Consider the following 16,327-nt stretch of genomic DNA (forward strand, 5'->3'; position numbering starts at 1 on the left):
ATCAGGGGGGTCATGGTGTGACGGGCACCCCTTCCACGCTGGGAGGCTATCCCCAGCTGGACTTCCGCCGTCTTCTTGGTCCAGTGGCGCAGGTCCTCCCATCTTTTCTGGCAGTGGGTGCCCCATTTATGGTGGACCCCCAGGGTCCACACTTCCTTGGCGATAGCACGCCAAATACCCTTCTTCTGGTGGGCACTGACCAAGAGGAAAAGTGAAGTAAGAATGGATGTTTCTCCCCCGTCTGGTTCTTCTAACTCATTGGTCACAAACCTCCCGCCCTGGCCCAGAAAAATATACACTCACCATCCTCACACGCTGGCCTCTGCCCCCCCTGTATCTTCCATCCACGCCACTCCATACATTCATGTGCCATGCATCATGCTCACAGTGTACTCACCTGTTTGTCTGGAGGACCGTAGAGTAGCGTTTACTGGGGGAGGACCCCATCCACCAGCTTGTCCAACTCCTCCGTGGGGAAGGCAGGAGCCCTTTCTCCAGACACTGTAGCCATTGTCGCTTCCAGACTGAGGTCACAGCAGCACTTGCAGTCTAGGTCCTCTCCTGTTGAAGGTCAGGTATCAAGTGAGTGAACAGATAGAAAATGGCGGTCACGTCCGCGGCGGTGCGTACTGTCACCGCCAGCATCCACCGTCATTGGCTCCTGGAACCCATAGGGCCCAATGATAACCAATGCTGATTTGTGCCGTGGTCTTCGACCGCCTACCGCAACGCTGCACAACGCTAGCGCAGTTACTTCATTTCCCCTTGTCCCTCCTTACAGGTCAGGCAGCTGCCATTTCAGGAGGTCACATGGCAGGGCAACTAACTGCGTCACAGCACTTTTGGGCAGGAATACAGACAGACAGCGCCACACACCGATTACATCACGATTGTTCTAAATACCCTTGTGAAACCTATGTGGTGTATGACCCTCTGCTCACCCTTCTACTCCATAGGGCACTTCCACTGGGGCAGGTGATGAGATGGTGTCATCCTCCGGTATACAGATCCCTGGTGGACCTGTCGACAATGGAAGACAGACACATCATTATCACCTACAGATTTGATCGTGCCACAATCCATGAACTGTGTGCCCAGTTGGAGCCAGACCTGATGTCAGCTATCCGCCATCCCACAGGATTCCTCCCTCTAGTGCAGGTCCTGTTAGTACTCCATTTCCTGGCCAGTGGCTCCTTTCAAACAACAGTGGCCATGGCATCAGGGATGTCACAGCCAATGTTCTCTAACGTGTTGTCCAGAGTGTTGTCTGCCCTGCTGAAACACATACGCAGCTACATCGTTTTCCCTCAGGTGGAGGATTTGCCCCCAGTGAAAGGTGACTTCTATGCCCTGGGACATATCCCCGACATCATTGGTGCCATTGATGGTACACATGTGGCATTTGGGTCCCCCCCCCACAGGAATGAACAGGTGTACAGAAACCGCAAAAGCTACCATTCTATGAATGTGCAGATGGTGTGTTTGGCAGACCAGTACATCTCCTATGTGAATGCAAAGTATCCTGGCTCTGTGCATGACGCTTACATTTTGAGGAAAAGCAGCATCCCTTATGTGATGGGGCAACTCCAGAGGCACCGTGTGTGGCTAATAGGTGAGCCCAAGGTCCAAACACAGTTGACATAGGTGTCTGGGTATGGGAGAGTCCCTAAGGGTTGGAGGATGTCTAACAGTTGCCCCTCAATATTTGCATGTGACTCTGGTTACCCCAACCTGTCATGGCTACTGACCCCAGTGAGGAATCCCAGGACAAGGACAGAGGAACACTACAATGAGGCACATGGGCGAACTAGGAGGATAATAGAGCACACCTTTGGCCTCCTGAAGGCCAGATTCCGGTGCCTCCATCTGACAGGTGGCTCCCTATACTACTCACCGAAGAAGGTGTGCCAGATAATCGTGGCATGCTGTCTGTTGCACAACCTGGCTTTGCGACTCCAGGTGCCTTTTCTGCAGGAGGATGGGGCTGATGTTGGTCTTGTGGCAGCTGCGGAGCCTGTGTGCAGTGTAAAAGAGGAGGCAGAAGAAGAAGATATAGACAACCAAAACAACACCATCATGAAACACTTCCAGTGAGACACAGGTAAGAGACTGGAACTGGTCCTCTCATATCATACTGCTGTTGGACCTTGCTTGAATCTGCCTTTTTACCTCTGTGTATGGAGCCTGACATGTCACTTTGGTTTTCCATTTCACAGATCTGGGTCACACTTTCTGCCTTCTGCTATGTTTACTGATTCCCAACAACTGTCGAACATTGGTATGTGAATATGAACATTGACATTGCTATATTTCTGAGAGGTTGCAATTACACATTTGTGAAAGTACAGACTGACTCCAGATTGATTTGTGATTCAAGGGTGTTTATTTCTGTGCTAATAAGTGGAGGGGGCTGTGCAATGGGCTGGGGTGATGGTGGAGGAATGTCCATGGTAGAGTCCAGTTTCTTGGTATCACAGGTGCATTGTCCAAGGGGGCATAGGAAGTGGAGTACTGGCAGTTCAAAGTTGTCAGGGTGACAAAGTGGGACAAAAGGGTGACAATCAGGAGAGTGTTATTTCCTGGCGGGGGTCTTGGCAATGTTCTCTGTCTTGTTCCAGGATCTCAGGGACTGTTTGTGGGCTGATGCTCCTTCTGCAGGGGGTGGGGTGCTGGTGGCCTGTTGGTCCTGTGGCAGGACCTCCTGTCCACTAGCGCTGGCAGAGGTGGAGGGCTGTTCATTGTTCAGGCTAGTGTCAGGGGACCGTTTGTGTGCCACTGTGTCCCTCATGGTCTTGGCCTTGTCTGCCAGCACCCCTGCAATGGTGACCAGGGTGGTGTTGATGGACTTCAAGTCCTCCCTGATCCCCAGGTAGTGTTCCTCCTGCAGCCGCTGGGTCTCCTGAAACTAGACCAGTACTGTACCCATGGTCTCCTGGGAATGATGGTATGCTCCCATGATGTTGGAGAGTGCCTCGTGGAGAGTGGGTTCCCTGGGCCTGTCCTCCCCGTCACACAGCAGTCCTCCCAGTTTCCCTGTTATCTTGTGCCTCTGTCCCCTGAACCGTGTGCCCACTGACCCCAGGTCCCTGATTGTCCTGGGTTGGTGGGTTTGCCTGGAGTCCCTGTAGTGGTGGACACACTGCTGATTGAGGTGTCCTGGGGACAGAGGGATGGGCCCGCTGGGTGGGTGCTGTGGTGGGGTTTCCTGAGGGGAGAGGTTCAGTGGTGGTTTGTGACAGTGGCAGGGGAAACCGACTGTCCAGAGGTCCCTGATGGGCCGGGCTGGTTATCTTGATCCAGGCTTGCAGAGCTGCTCTTGTCACTGTTGGCCTCTTCTGTGGGGAGACTGGATATGTCTGGCACCTCCTGTCCGGTGACGTTGGGTAGGGGTCCTGTTGGGGTGTAAATGCATAGTTATTGTATCTGTGTGTGCCTGCCTGTCCAATGGGTCAGTTACCATCTACTCCTGTGCTTACATTAATGTGTTTGTCCGTGTGTGATTAGTGATTTTTGGGTCTGGGTGGGGATCTGTACTGGACATGCTTTGGTGATGGGGGTCCATGCATAGGTGTTGCATTCAGGGCTTGGTATTGGGATGGGTGGGTTGTGATGGCCGGGCATATGTGAGGTGTTGGAGTGATGGGGTGGAGGTGAGGGTTTTGGTATGTGATGGCATGCAGGTGGGGTGGAGGATGGAGTAGTAAAGATTTGACTTACCAGAGTCCAGTCCTCCTGCTACTCCTGCGAGGCCCTCAGGATGCATGATTGTTAAGACTTGCTCCTCCCATGTTGTTAGTTGTGGGGGAAGAGGTGGGGGTCCACCGCCAGTCCTCTGTACAGCTACCTGGTGTCTGGATACCATGGAACGCACCTTCCCCCGTAGGTCGTTCCACCTCTTCTTGATGCCGTCCCGTGTTCTGGGGTGCTGTCCCACTGCATTGACCCTGTCGACGACTCTCCGCCATAGCTCCATCTTCCTAGCAATGGATGTCTGCTGCACCTGTGATCCGAAAAGCTGTGGCTCTTCCCGGATGATTTCCTCCACCAATGACCCTGAGCTCCTCCTCAGAGAGCCTGGGGTGTCTTTGAGGTGCTATAATGTGGTGTGGGTGATGTGTGAGGTGCTGTTTGTTGTGCTGTGTGATGTGTTGTGTTGGTGTGTGTTCTTTGAGGTGCGTGGGTGTTGTATGAGTGATGATGTTGTGTGCCTGTAGATGATGGGGTTGTGTTTGCTATTCTCTCTCGCTCGGCTTTTTGAAAGAATGTTGTAAGGGGTTGTGGGTAATGTAGGTGTGTGTTTTATAGTGTTGTGAGTGTGTGGGTGTGGTGTGTGTATGTGTATCAGGTGTGTGTATTTTGAATTGTCCAATGTGGTTGTGTTTTGTAAAAGTGTGTGTATTTTGAGCGCAGCGGTGTGTACCGCCAATGGATTACCGTGTTTGAAAGACCGCTGCGTTGATTTGTGGGTCGTGATAGTGTGGGCGTATTCTTGTTGCCGTCACACTGTAGGTTTTGCTATCACCAGTTTATCACTGACCTTTGGTATGGCGGACTTGTGTGGGTGTCTGTATTGTGGTGGATTACAAGCTGTGGGTCGTACTACCTGTAGCAGATTTCTGCCACGGTATGTTGGCGGCCTTCAGCACGGCAGTAAGCGGGATTTACCACCAAGGTTGTAATGAAGGCCATAGTGTCTAGATTCTAGGTGTTAAACTCTGAACATTGTACAGCTTCTATGTATGAGACACAGAATCAGGTGCAAATTGTACCCTTGTTAATTTGTGCACCCTGGACAAATGTAAATTAGAGGGTGCACAATGATCATCCTTAGCAATCGGCCCTCAAAGATTTACGTAAACCTGAAATTGCGAATACCAGATTGAATAATAGTGTTGCTTAAACAAACAGGGTTACCTGAAGGTGAACCAAAAGACCTCCTGGTCTGGTCAACACAAACACCATGGTAGTGGAAACAAGACACTCACAGTGAGCACATTTGTTGTCTGAAGTGATTCTCCAACCAAACATAAACAGAAGACTATCAACAAACGTTTTTCCTTGGCAAGTGAACAAATCTGAGTGTGGATGGAAATAGACTGAATATGATTGTCTAGAAAGAAATAGCATACATTAGGTCATTAAAAAGAGAAGTTCAGATATTGCTGTTAGGTTAAAAGCACTCTCCTATCTTGATTTCTAGACATTACGTCTATCTAGGCACAGGAATTTCAACAGAAAACCACAGAGGAACAGTGGGTACAAATGCACCCACCGGACAAACTCCAAAAGAATAGATGTCTTCTTGCAGCTACATTATATATGAACAAGCACAGTGTGTGAGGACATCTGCATACAGAAGGGCTTGAGTAATATGGCTTTCTATTTATGCATATCTTGAGGTGCATTTCGTAATGAACAGTGATGGTTTTCTTGCAGAATATGCAAGACGACGTGCACCGTGCAAAGTACAGATGATATACTGTGCAACTTATGTAGCTTACTTTATATACAGCTTGACCTCCTGGTGACCAATTGCCTTATTGCTTCAGCCGCACACAAGATGAGGGCTAGCTCATTTGTCAAGCTGAACTTGGAGATTCATAGAATGCTATGGAAGCCAATTAGACCCGAGCCCCTAGATGCCAAGTGGTTTGACTAGCCTTGTAGGAAGGCTTCGTCATCACTGCATAAGGCCCTGAAAGAGCTACCCAAGAAGACATCCAAAATATGAACATGTAGATTGGAGTATAAGGCAGTAACACAGAACAGGAATAATGAACTGCAAAATGAGACCGGGGATAAATTGATTATGCTTGTAGGCAGAAGGACACCAGGTCTTTCTGGTTAGAGGCAAATAAGATTAGATCTATGCGTGCTCAGCCCAATTCTGTTGTCACTACCATTATCCTAGAAACCTGAGTAGACAAATTCAAAGAGGTTTATTGCTTGAGGGCGACTCATAGTTATGAAGAAGAGGAGGTGGTCTTTCCACTATCCGTGGAATTTACTTGCACTGAAATCTTGGATAAAGCTCCAGGCCCGGATGCAGTCTCTATGGACCTATGTAAATAGGCATGGGATCTCTGGGTCCCCCTCCTTTTTAACGCTTTTAATGCAGTCTGTAAAGTGGGCCTTCAACAGTTTTGCCACTCTGCTGTAGTAGGCCAAATTTTAAGAAAGGCAATCTGCAATCCTGTGAATTTTATAGGGCAATAAACCTGCTGGATTCAGCCGTAAAGTTGGCGAGAAGACCTGTACATCAGCACTTCCTCACTTGGATCAAGGCGACTGAGATGCTGAAGTGGGTGTAGTATGGGTTCTGAGAGGAGCTTGGCACGATGGAACAATGTCTAACTCTCCATCTGCTGGTCCGTAAACATACTGTCGCAAGGCAGGGCACCGTCTACCTGGCCTTCATGGATCTCTCTTGTGCCTTCAACAACATGATTAGGTCGAAGTTATGGGTGATTTTATCTGACCTTTGGGTGGAGCACGATTTGGTGCAGTTCTTGAGAGCCCTTCACTAGTATGTGATGTATGACCCGTCAGGCGAATGGACTGATAGCTTTAAGTTAGGGAAAGGGGTGCCGCAGGGCAGCGTTGTGACTCCTAGTTTGTTTCTTTTGTACACCAATGGAATTGGCACAGACCTCTCAATTACAGTATTGGATGCCCTCTCAAATGGTAGAAAAAAGGTCCCAATTTTTTGTACGCAGATGATGTGGTATTACTATCCAGATCCCCCAAAGGCCTTATGTTTTATTTTTAGGAATTAGTATCTTTTATGGGACACTAGGACTTGTTACTAACCAAAGACTTTTATCATAGTGTGCAAGCCCAGAAGTTACAAGGTGCAGGGTATTTACTTGCATGGTCAACCTGTCGCTCAGACTGCAGTGTTTTCATACTTGGGCATAGTTATGGATGCCAGGAGCAACTAGGGTACATGTTTAGCCACAGTGAGGCCGAAATGTTTAAGCTTGATGAGTCATATTTTTAGCCGGGCTAAGTCAATTGGGTGAAAACAAGTTTCCCTTCTTGTGGAAGTTTATAAGAGTGCCTTCCGGTACTTACCTATGGTGCAGGAATTTGGGGATATTCAAATACAAGCACCCTTTAGGTGGAACAAAATAAGGTTCTTAAGTGGCTCCTGGGCATTTTACCCGCATGTTCCAATTATATTTTAAATGAGGAGCTTGGGATAGAGATCACTGAGGATAAAGTTAATTCTCCCCAATTCCCCTTCCTCCCACCCCCCGATCCTGTGGTGGTCCCCTTGGGTGAATCCACATGCCATGTTGAACAGAGAGCTTAGGAATCATTGCCTTGTATACGAGAGAGGTATGAAAATTCCCTTGACTACATTAAAACAGAATTAACAAAATTAGGTAGGCCGACCCTTTTCACTAATCCTTCTTCCACATGTAACGTGGATATTTCTTGGTTAAAATCTGCATTCAATAAACGATCGAGAGCCCTTAGGAAGGATCATGAATTCAAAACAGTCATTCCAAGAGTATGCGGAGATTTAAACTTTTCCATCCCGGGAACCATTCCTAGAGTGGATCATTGGTTTTTGGAACAGGCTACTGCTCACTAGGTTTAGGTTAAGTTTTGTGAGGTGGCATCCTGGTTTCCCCCTTGGTACGTTTGAGCCCTCAAAAGTCTTCATATGCCCATGTGCTGAGTCCGCTCCACAAAGCCTATTGCAGTGTACCTTCTTTTGTACATTTTTTACTGATTTCACTAAACAGTTCTTAATTTCAGTTTTACCAAATCAGAGGATTAGACCCTCAAAATTAGCTCTTGCATATTTGCAACAACTTGATTTCCCATCTATCTGTACCAGCATTTGTTCTTTTCTTAAATGTGCAATTAGTAGAAGGAAATCATTAATGTTTTAACAGGAAGGCTACATGCTATAATGAAAGTTATTCGTACTTTATTGAACCAATCTTGTAATCTATACACTACGTTCTGCAATTTATATGTATTAACCTGTTACATAAGGAAACTATGTGTGTGTTATTTATTGTTTTTGCCTTGTGAGCTAATCCGTGTAATTGTGGAAAATTGTTTTTTGTTGGTTTTATCAAAAGCTGTTTTTAACTTTTTTTATTTTACATTATCGAAAGTGCTTTATTGCTATATTTGTTGTGTGCTTTTATGGTTACATTTTTGTCTGAAATAAAGCTTTTATTGATTTATTGAACTGGGCATCCCACTTTAAAGAGAGGCAGAGCTAAGTAGAAGGGAACAATTATGCTACCAGTATGGAATTGTGTGTTGAATCAATTACTTTGAATCACTTTTGTTTTAAAACATATGCCTAGCTCAGAGATAATGGTGCTTTGCTGCAAAATATTGGGGAGAAAGTATGTGGGGTATTTTGTTGCTGTCCCTCAGTGATGTAGGGGTCCAGATCGTGTTAAAGAATCTTGCCTGTGACTGACCAAGCTCTCTGCTGTGACTGTCCTAAAATCATGGGAGAAAGTTCCCACCTGGAGGGAAATAACAAAACTATTCAAAATTGGGCTTATCTCCTAACTTCCTCTGTGAAACTCCAGGAAGTGCGGAAGGTCTTTTGGACAAAGGAAAATAGCTGTGCCGCAGAGAAATACAAGAAAGCATTTGAAATGGAATACTTGGTGTAGATCCAAACTGGAGGTGTAAGGATCCAGCTCGCAGCTTTAACTAATAGAATTATGGACGATTGACCTTTTTAAAAAGTGAGGAGAATTTTGACACCTTGAACAAGCTACATAACCTTTTTATTTTTTTTATTTTGGAACATACAAAACTTTCTCTCTGAAGGACTGTGGTAAGGTACATAACCCATCAAAAAAGAGGTGATTTCATCATCAGCTTTACGGCTTTTGACCCTGTGAGTTTTTTGCCATTCACTTGGGGTTTTAGTGGCACTGTTCAGTGTTGAATATAAGTCTAATGCAGATTCATGATATGTTCTGTTGAACCTCCCCCGAAACCCAACGAATGTTTCCCAGTCTGAAAGAAAGCATTTTGAGTGGGATGAACCACCGACCTGTATCTACCTGTAGTCTATCAGAAGCTGTGCATGAAGAGGTGCTTAGGTTTGGTCCACCACTCCCTAAATACTAACATTGGTTTTCCATTTTCCCATTTTTTTTAATGAGTTTGTTTAAATTACTTATTCCTTCACTTCTGTTCCTCGTTATCATCACCTTGTCCTGTTTCGTTTGTTTTATTTCACTTGGTAGTTCTTCATCTTTTAACTGTGCTGCCTTTTGTGTTTTTGTCCATGTACCTACCTGCTTACTGCTGCTAACTAAAACGAACCTGGCTTACTGGACATAAGCATCATGACATGGACAGCTGTATCACTAAATATATTCAAGAATACCACTGCCAGTTTACCTGATTTGATGAAGAGACATAGGTGGTCATTCTGACCCTGGCGGTCTTTGACCGCCAGGGCGGAGGACCGCGGGAGCACCGCCGACAGGCCGGCGGTGCTCCAATGGGGATTCCGACCGCGGCGGTAAAGCCGCGGTCGGACCGGCACCACTGGCGGGCTCCCGCCAGTGTACCGCCGCCCCATTGAATCCTCCACGGCGGCGCAGCTTGCTGCACCGCCGCGGGGATTCCGACCCCCCCTACCGCCATCCAGATCCCGGCGGTCGGACCGCCGGGATCCGGATGGCGGTAGGGGGGGTCGCGGGGCCCCTGGGGGCCCCTGCAGTGCCCATGCCACTGGCATGGGCATTGCAGGGGCCCCCGTAAGAGGGCCCCTACATGTATTTCACTGTCTGCTGCGCAGACAGTGAAATACGCGACGGGTGCAACTGCACCCGTCGCACAGCTTCCACTCCGCCGGCTCGATTCCGAGCCGGCTTCATCGTGGAAGCCTCTTTCCCGCTGGGCTGGCTGGCGGTCTGAAGGCGACCGCCCGCCAGCCCAGCGGGAAAGTCAGAATGACCGCCGCGGTCTTTCGACCGCGGAACGGTAATCTGACGGCGGGACTTTGGCGGGCGGCCTCCGCCGCCCGCCAAGGTCAGAATGAGGGCCATAATCTGTCATTCCGGTGTCCCCACTGTAGCCTTTTAAAGAAAATAGGGAATTTTATTCACCAGAGAATGGATGTGACATGATCAGCCTTATTTTGGTCTGATGCAAAACCAACATTGTTTGTGATTGCTTACTTCTAGTTGTCAAATATTCGTTTTGCCTCTCGTCTCCTTCGTTTCGTTATTACTTTTTTGTCCAGAATGATGACTGCCCCGACTGGCAGAATGGTACCAATTTTTCATTTACCCCACACATTCGCATCAAACTATCCCCCCCTTGTCTTTATATTTTTGCACGTACCTCTTCTTCGAAAGTGAAATATTGGAACGAGAATTAAGTGAGAAGTGTTCTGTTATATCTGTGATCTTACATTATTAATTCATCAGAAATTATGAGGTTGTAACGCTAAAAGTGTGAAACCTGCTAAAAAATTTAGTTCTACCTTGCAAAAAATTCTGATAGTCTGTTTTATGTTTATTAGTGTAATGAAGAATTTCCAGGTGAACGCTGATGCAAAAGAAGGTGAAATTCTTCCTCCAACAATACATAAATTAATGAAAGGGTACAACAAGTACCTCCGTCCGTTCTTTGACAGTAAGTAGCATTATAAATGGTGGGTTTTATGTCTAATAGTATGTTTGATGGTTTTAAAAGCAACTTCTGTAAATGCATTATACGCCATTAGTAGGTGCAGAGATAAGGCCAAATGAATTAACTGTTTCTACAAATCTTTTACAAACAGAAATAATGCATGTCTTTATGATAACAAATTCGTTTTGTCCTATTAATGGTACACCTTTTAAATTATTATTTTTATTTGCTCAATAATATTGTAATATGTGATATTAATACACTAATTTAAAGTGTGTTGAAATAATGCGAAAGCTGTGCTGTTTTTCCTGTTTAGAGGGATATAGTTTTAATGCATTTGAAATTGTGATAATGCAATATAGCATGATATTAAAAACATGAAACTAGCACCGGCACAAAGCCGATGCTTCCTCTACATGTGTAAAACCATATAAACAAATATAAACACTATTTCTGCGTCTGCATTTAAATCTTGGTCTGCAGTGATAACACAATTACATGGGGCTGTGACACTGCAATTGCTCTGTGATATTTGGCACTGAAGATGTTAAAGACGTCCAGTCGGTTCAAGTAGAAGACAGTAGGTTTTAGTTAAAAGAAATATCTACATCGCACAAGACTCCATCAGCTGCAAAGTTGACACAAGCTCAGTCCACCGGCATATTATCTTTCCTGTCTCTGGTGACATCACAAGCACAACATTCCGCATATTGACCTCAAGACAGTGAGCAAACTTTCAACTACACAGTCAAAAGACTAAGGGAGCAAGAACACAACACAGCTAATGCTTTACCACTCAAACAAAAATAGTACTGCAAATGCAAAATACCATGAATTTAGCAGCATCTCAACCACTCATCCCTGTAAAATGGTCATGACAACACTGGCCATATCAACAATGCCACAGACCCATACAGAGTCCAAGGTAGAGCAACGCTCCTTTATCATAGATTAAAATGGAGGCCCCACATGCGGGAGCATGACAAGAACATGCAAACTCAAACACCCAGAACAGGTGGTTGCTACATGGTCACACAACAAAAATACGACAAAAAGTAGAAAGGCCCATGCCAAAAGGGGTCATACAGAAACATAGACACAAAATAAAAACCAGGAGATTAAGGCAGTCTAGTGTACCCAAGCGTGCAAAGCTAAATCAGGCAAGAATGCCACCACATACCATGAGTATAACTACAAAAGAAAAATGACACGCTATCACCTTTTTAGTGCATGAGTAACACCCAGAAGTGCGGGTCAGACCCTACAGTTAGACTCTATTAAGTCATGTAATGCAGTGTTAACCGGCTTGTGAAAGTATTATATAAATATGAAGTAAGGAAATATGTAAAAGCATTAGAGTCAATTCTTGTACCAGTTACCCATGTGCACAGACAGAAACCTTTATAAAAGGAGGAAAAAGGTTTCAATAATTAGGATTAAATGGTACATGTATAGGTGAGTCTCTGCTTTTCTTTTCTTTTTATAGAAAGGCTAAGAATCCTCAATCTAGAAGCAACAGCACCCTAATGGCAATCCCACTAGCACAATCGTATAGAACATATTTGATGTTCTAACCAAAAATCTCTGTACGCACTTGTTATTCATTCATACATTGTTCTGACCCCTCACATCTCGAATGTTTCTCCAACAAAGATCTTACAATATATTCTACTGTAAATAGCATTCTGTAAACAAAACACTAATCTAATTCCTTTTTGTTCCGCACAGCTATATACATTTGTTAGATACATAATGAAAGAAAGAAAGAAAGAAAGAAAGAAAGAAAAAAAGAAAAAAAATCTCGCACAGACGGTGTTATACATGTATAAAGAACATTAGCTTCTATATGGCAGCAAAGAGGGCGTTGATTTGGACATGTTTGTGTCTAACATCATTAAGGATGTACTAAGCACAGAGATGAGTGCCTAGTTAATGTTTTCAGCGCTCTGTCTTTCCACATTTCTAATTATATTGCATTGCATGAAACAAATGTAAAATGATATAAAGGTAGTGAGCTTTATTCCTTGGTAAGCATGCACTGCACACCTACATACTTGTGCACATATTCAACTTTTTGCTATGCATCAACGTTTGCGGTAATATGCCTGGAAAGCTTTGCTAGGCAGATTTCAGAGTATACTACTGGGAATGTCAGATGATGCTCTGAGGCAAACTATTTCCCAGTGAGTAATTCTACATATTCAAAAATTCCTCAAAGAAAGATTGTAACGCTGCACATTCACAATCTTTCTCTTCAGGATTTTTTCCAAATGGAGAAAGCTTTAATCCTATAGCAGCTCCACATCTGAGATAGTTTGTACCCTTCTCCATCCTTCGTTTTAATCCAGTCCTTGACTGGAGTGCATCTGTGGCCATCTCCTGATTTTGGGAATAAATGCAAATGTACGTTTGTGGCAATCCAAAAGATGCAAGGCAAAGCACTCGTAGGAACGTTCACGTCTATCCCTTTTGTGGTGAAGAAATCCACAGTTGTAAAGGCATTCTTACCTGGAGGGAACCTTTTGTGGGATCCGGGAAGGCATCAATGAGATATCTGGCAGATACTTACTTGTATGCCCAAAAATACTTTTGTGATTCAGACCAACCGAGAAAAATATAATTTTCCCTTGGATTTCATTTTACCAACCTGATAATGTAAATAGTCTTTTTTCTATAACTACATTCTTCAGTAGTAAATCCATTAGCTGTACTCCTCATTGAAATTCCCTTGGTCGGACTTTCCATCTCTCAAATCCTAAATTTAATTCAGTGAATTTAAGAGTGCTATTTCAGAAGAATCCATAAATTCAACATAAAACACCATGGGCCTGATTCTAACTTTGGAGGACGGTGTTAAACCGTCCCAAAAGTGGCGGATATACCACCTACCGTATTACGAGTCCATTATATCCTATGGAACTCGTAATACGGTAGGTGGTATATCCGCCACTTTTGGGACGGTTTAACACCGTCCTCCAAAGTTAGAATCAGGCCCCATATGTCAAACACATCCCCATTTACGATCACTTACATTGAGCTATAGATTTTCGCTATTAGGGTAAGTTTATATAATTCCATACTTAGGGCCCTATTTAAAGTTTGGCTGAAGGGTTATTCTGTAACACACTTGACAGATGTCCTGTACGCTGTTTTAAGATTTCCATAGGATATTATGGAATTGTTATATCGCGTTTGTGAGGGAGTAAGAGAGTAAGTCCCTGTGTCAAACTTTAAATCAGGCCCTTAGGGCCACTATTATACTACTTTAGCACCGCTTTTGCGTCATTTTTTGACGCAAAAGCGGCACAATTGTATTTTGTAAGTTTGCACCGTTTTTGCGTCAAAAAGTGGCAGAAATGCGGCCCTAAAAAAGCATACATATGGGCCTTAGTTTGGTATTTGCTATTTATTAAAGAAAACGCAATATAAAATTATTCTTTCGTCAAATATATCCTCTATATATTTATTTTCATTAGTAACTTTATCACCTCCAGTTATTGGTGAGGAAGTTCCTTATTTTTCAAAATATATGGGATACATGGTGGCATGTACTCTGTCCTGCGCTACCTAGCCCACCTGAATTTACTTCCATTGATTTGAAAATGATTTCGCAGCCCACTGAATTTTACATTTGCATCATCAGCTTTTCCATTGAAAAGTAATTATTTATTTAAACGGAAAGAAGATGCAAATATTATTAAACAACTTATTAAATAAAAGACGATTTAATAATTTTGTTTCATCTCTCTGGCAGTTTGGGCTGGACTGTTCCCACTAGGAAGAGGGACAAGACTGATTTGCATATGGCTGGGTCCAAACTGGGGTGGCATGGTGAGCAAAAGAACGATGTTTTAAACCCAGGTCTGTAACTGGGGGTGAATGCTTGCATTGTTCAGCACTCCATCCATCATCCTTTTGTGTTGCTAAAGTTGTCCTAAGTGGGAAGGATATGCCCAGATGTGGGTCCCTTGCTCACTGTGCCACTGGATTCAAGCTAGCCTGGCTGATGAAGGGTGATACCTTGAAACCTGTCCCAGGATGCTTGTTTCTGGTCCAAGGAGGACCTGGCCTGGCAGTTTGGGTTAGACTGTTCCAATGAGGAACAGAGTCAAGACTGATTTGCATGTGGCTGTGTCCAAACTAGGGTGGCATGGTGAGCAAAAGAACAACGGAGTAAACCTATATCTGTGACTGGGGGTGAGTGTTTGCATTGTTCATCACTCCGTCCATCATCCTTTTGTGTTGCTAAAGTTGTCCTAAGTGGGAAGGATATGCCCAGATGTGGGTCCCTTGCTCACTGTGCCACTGGATTCCAGCTAGCCTGGCTGATGAAGGGGGATACTCTGAAACTGGTCCCAGGATGCTTGTTTCCGGTCCAGGGAGGAGCTGGCCTGGCAGTTTGGGCTGGACTGTTCCAATGAGGAGCAGAGTCAAGACTGATTTCCATATGGCTGGGTCCAAACTGGGGTGGCATGGTGATCAAAAGAACAACGGATTAAACCTATATCTGTGACTGGGGGGGGAGTGTTTGCATTGTTCATCACTCCGTCCATCATCCTTTTCTGTTGCTAAAGTTGTCTTAAGTGGGAAGGATATGCCCAGATGTGGATCCCTTGCTCACTGTGCCACTGGATTCAAGCTAGCCTGGCTGATGAAGTGGGGTACTCTGAAACTGGTCCCAGGATGCTTGTTTCCGGTCCAGGGAGGACCTGGCATGGCAGTTTGGGCTGGACTGTTCCCATGAGGAACAGGGTCAAGACTGATTTGCATATGGCTGGGTCCAGACTGGGGTGGCATGGTGAGCAAAAGAATGATGGTTTAAACCCAGAACTGTAACTGGGGGTGAGTGCTTGCATTGTTCAGCACTCGGTCCATCATCCTTTTGTGTTGGTAAAGTTGCCCTAAGTGGGAATGGTATGCCCAGATGTGGGTCCCTTGCTCACGGTGCCACTGGATTCAAGCTAGCTTGGCTGATGAAGGGTGATACTTTTAAACCTGTTCCAGGATGCTTGTTTCCGGTCCAGGGAGACCCTGGCCTGGTAGTTCGGGCTGGACTGTTCCAATGAGGAACAGAGGCAAGACTGATTTGCATATGGCTGGGTCCAAACTGGGGTGGCATGGTGAGCAAAAGAACAATGGATTAAACCAAGATCTGTGACTGGGGGTGAGTGTTTGCATTGTTCAGCACTCCGTCCATCATCCTTTTGTGCTTCTGTAAAGTTTGCTACGACAGGCATCATCATTTGTTAATTTGTCTTGTGTTTTTAAAAAGTTTCAAGATTTTTCTCCACAAACTGGATGAAGTTTCTTTCCAAACTTTGGCCAGCCCTAATGTGTCAATTCTGTTTGAAAACCAGGCATATGCAATTTATTCATTTGTGAATCCAATTAGTAATGTGACCCGTGCACTAATAGGTCAGATCGTCTGTCCCTGCATTTGCTTTCTGAAAACGGAAATATTTGTTTTTAAAAACTGCCTTCCTTCATTAAAGGCATATTTTGTACTTTTCAAAAAATGCTTCTCATTTAGGAAGATATCACCCTTATAAAGCTAGTCTACAGAGTGGTATTAGGTCAGACTGAGTGATCCTTAACCCCAGCATTCATGTAATTATGAATAAAGTAGCAGAAGAACAAAACACCTATCCATAATCACATGAATGTTCAGGTTGGAGTCACCCGATTAGAT

General features: G+C 44.8%; 1 protein-coding gene across 1 annotated transcript in view; it reads left to right on the top strand.

Moving 5' to 3' along the window:
- The window catches only part of LOC138300422 (gamma-aminobutyric acid receptor subunit pi-like), a 734,504-nt gene that overhangs the window by 406,016 nt on the left and 312,161 nt on the right, over positions 1–16,327 (top strand). The window contains exon 3 of the mRNA XM_069239770.1: positions 10,529–10,641. Within this exon, the coding sequence (XP_069095871.1) occupies positions 10,529–10,641 (113 nt within the window). The remainder of the gene's footprint in view (positions 1–10,528; positions 10,642–16,327) is intronic.

This window comes from Pleurodeles waltl, chromosome 6 (assembly GCF_031143425.1).
Source record: "Pleurodeles waltl isolate 20211129_DDA chromosome 6, aPleWal1.hap1.20221129, whole genome shotgun sequence".
In the NCBI taxonomy this organism is placed as follows: Eukaryota; Metazoa; Chordata; class Amphibia; order Caudata; family Salamandridae; genus Pleurodeles; species Pleurodeles waltl.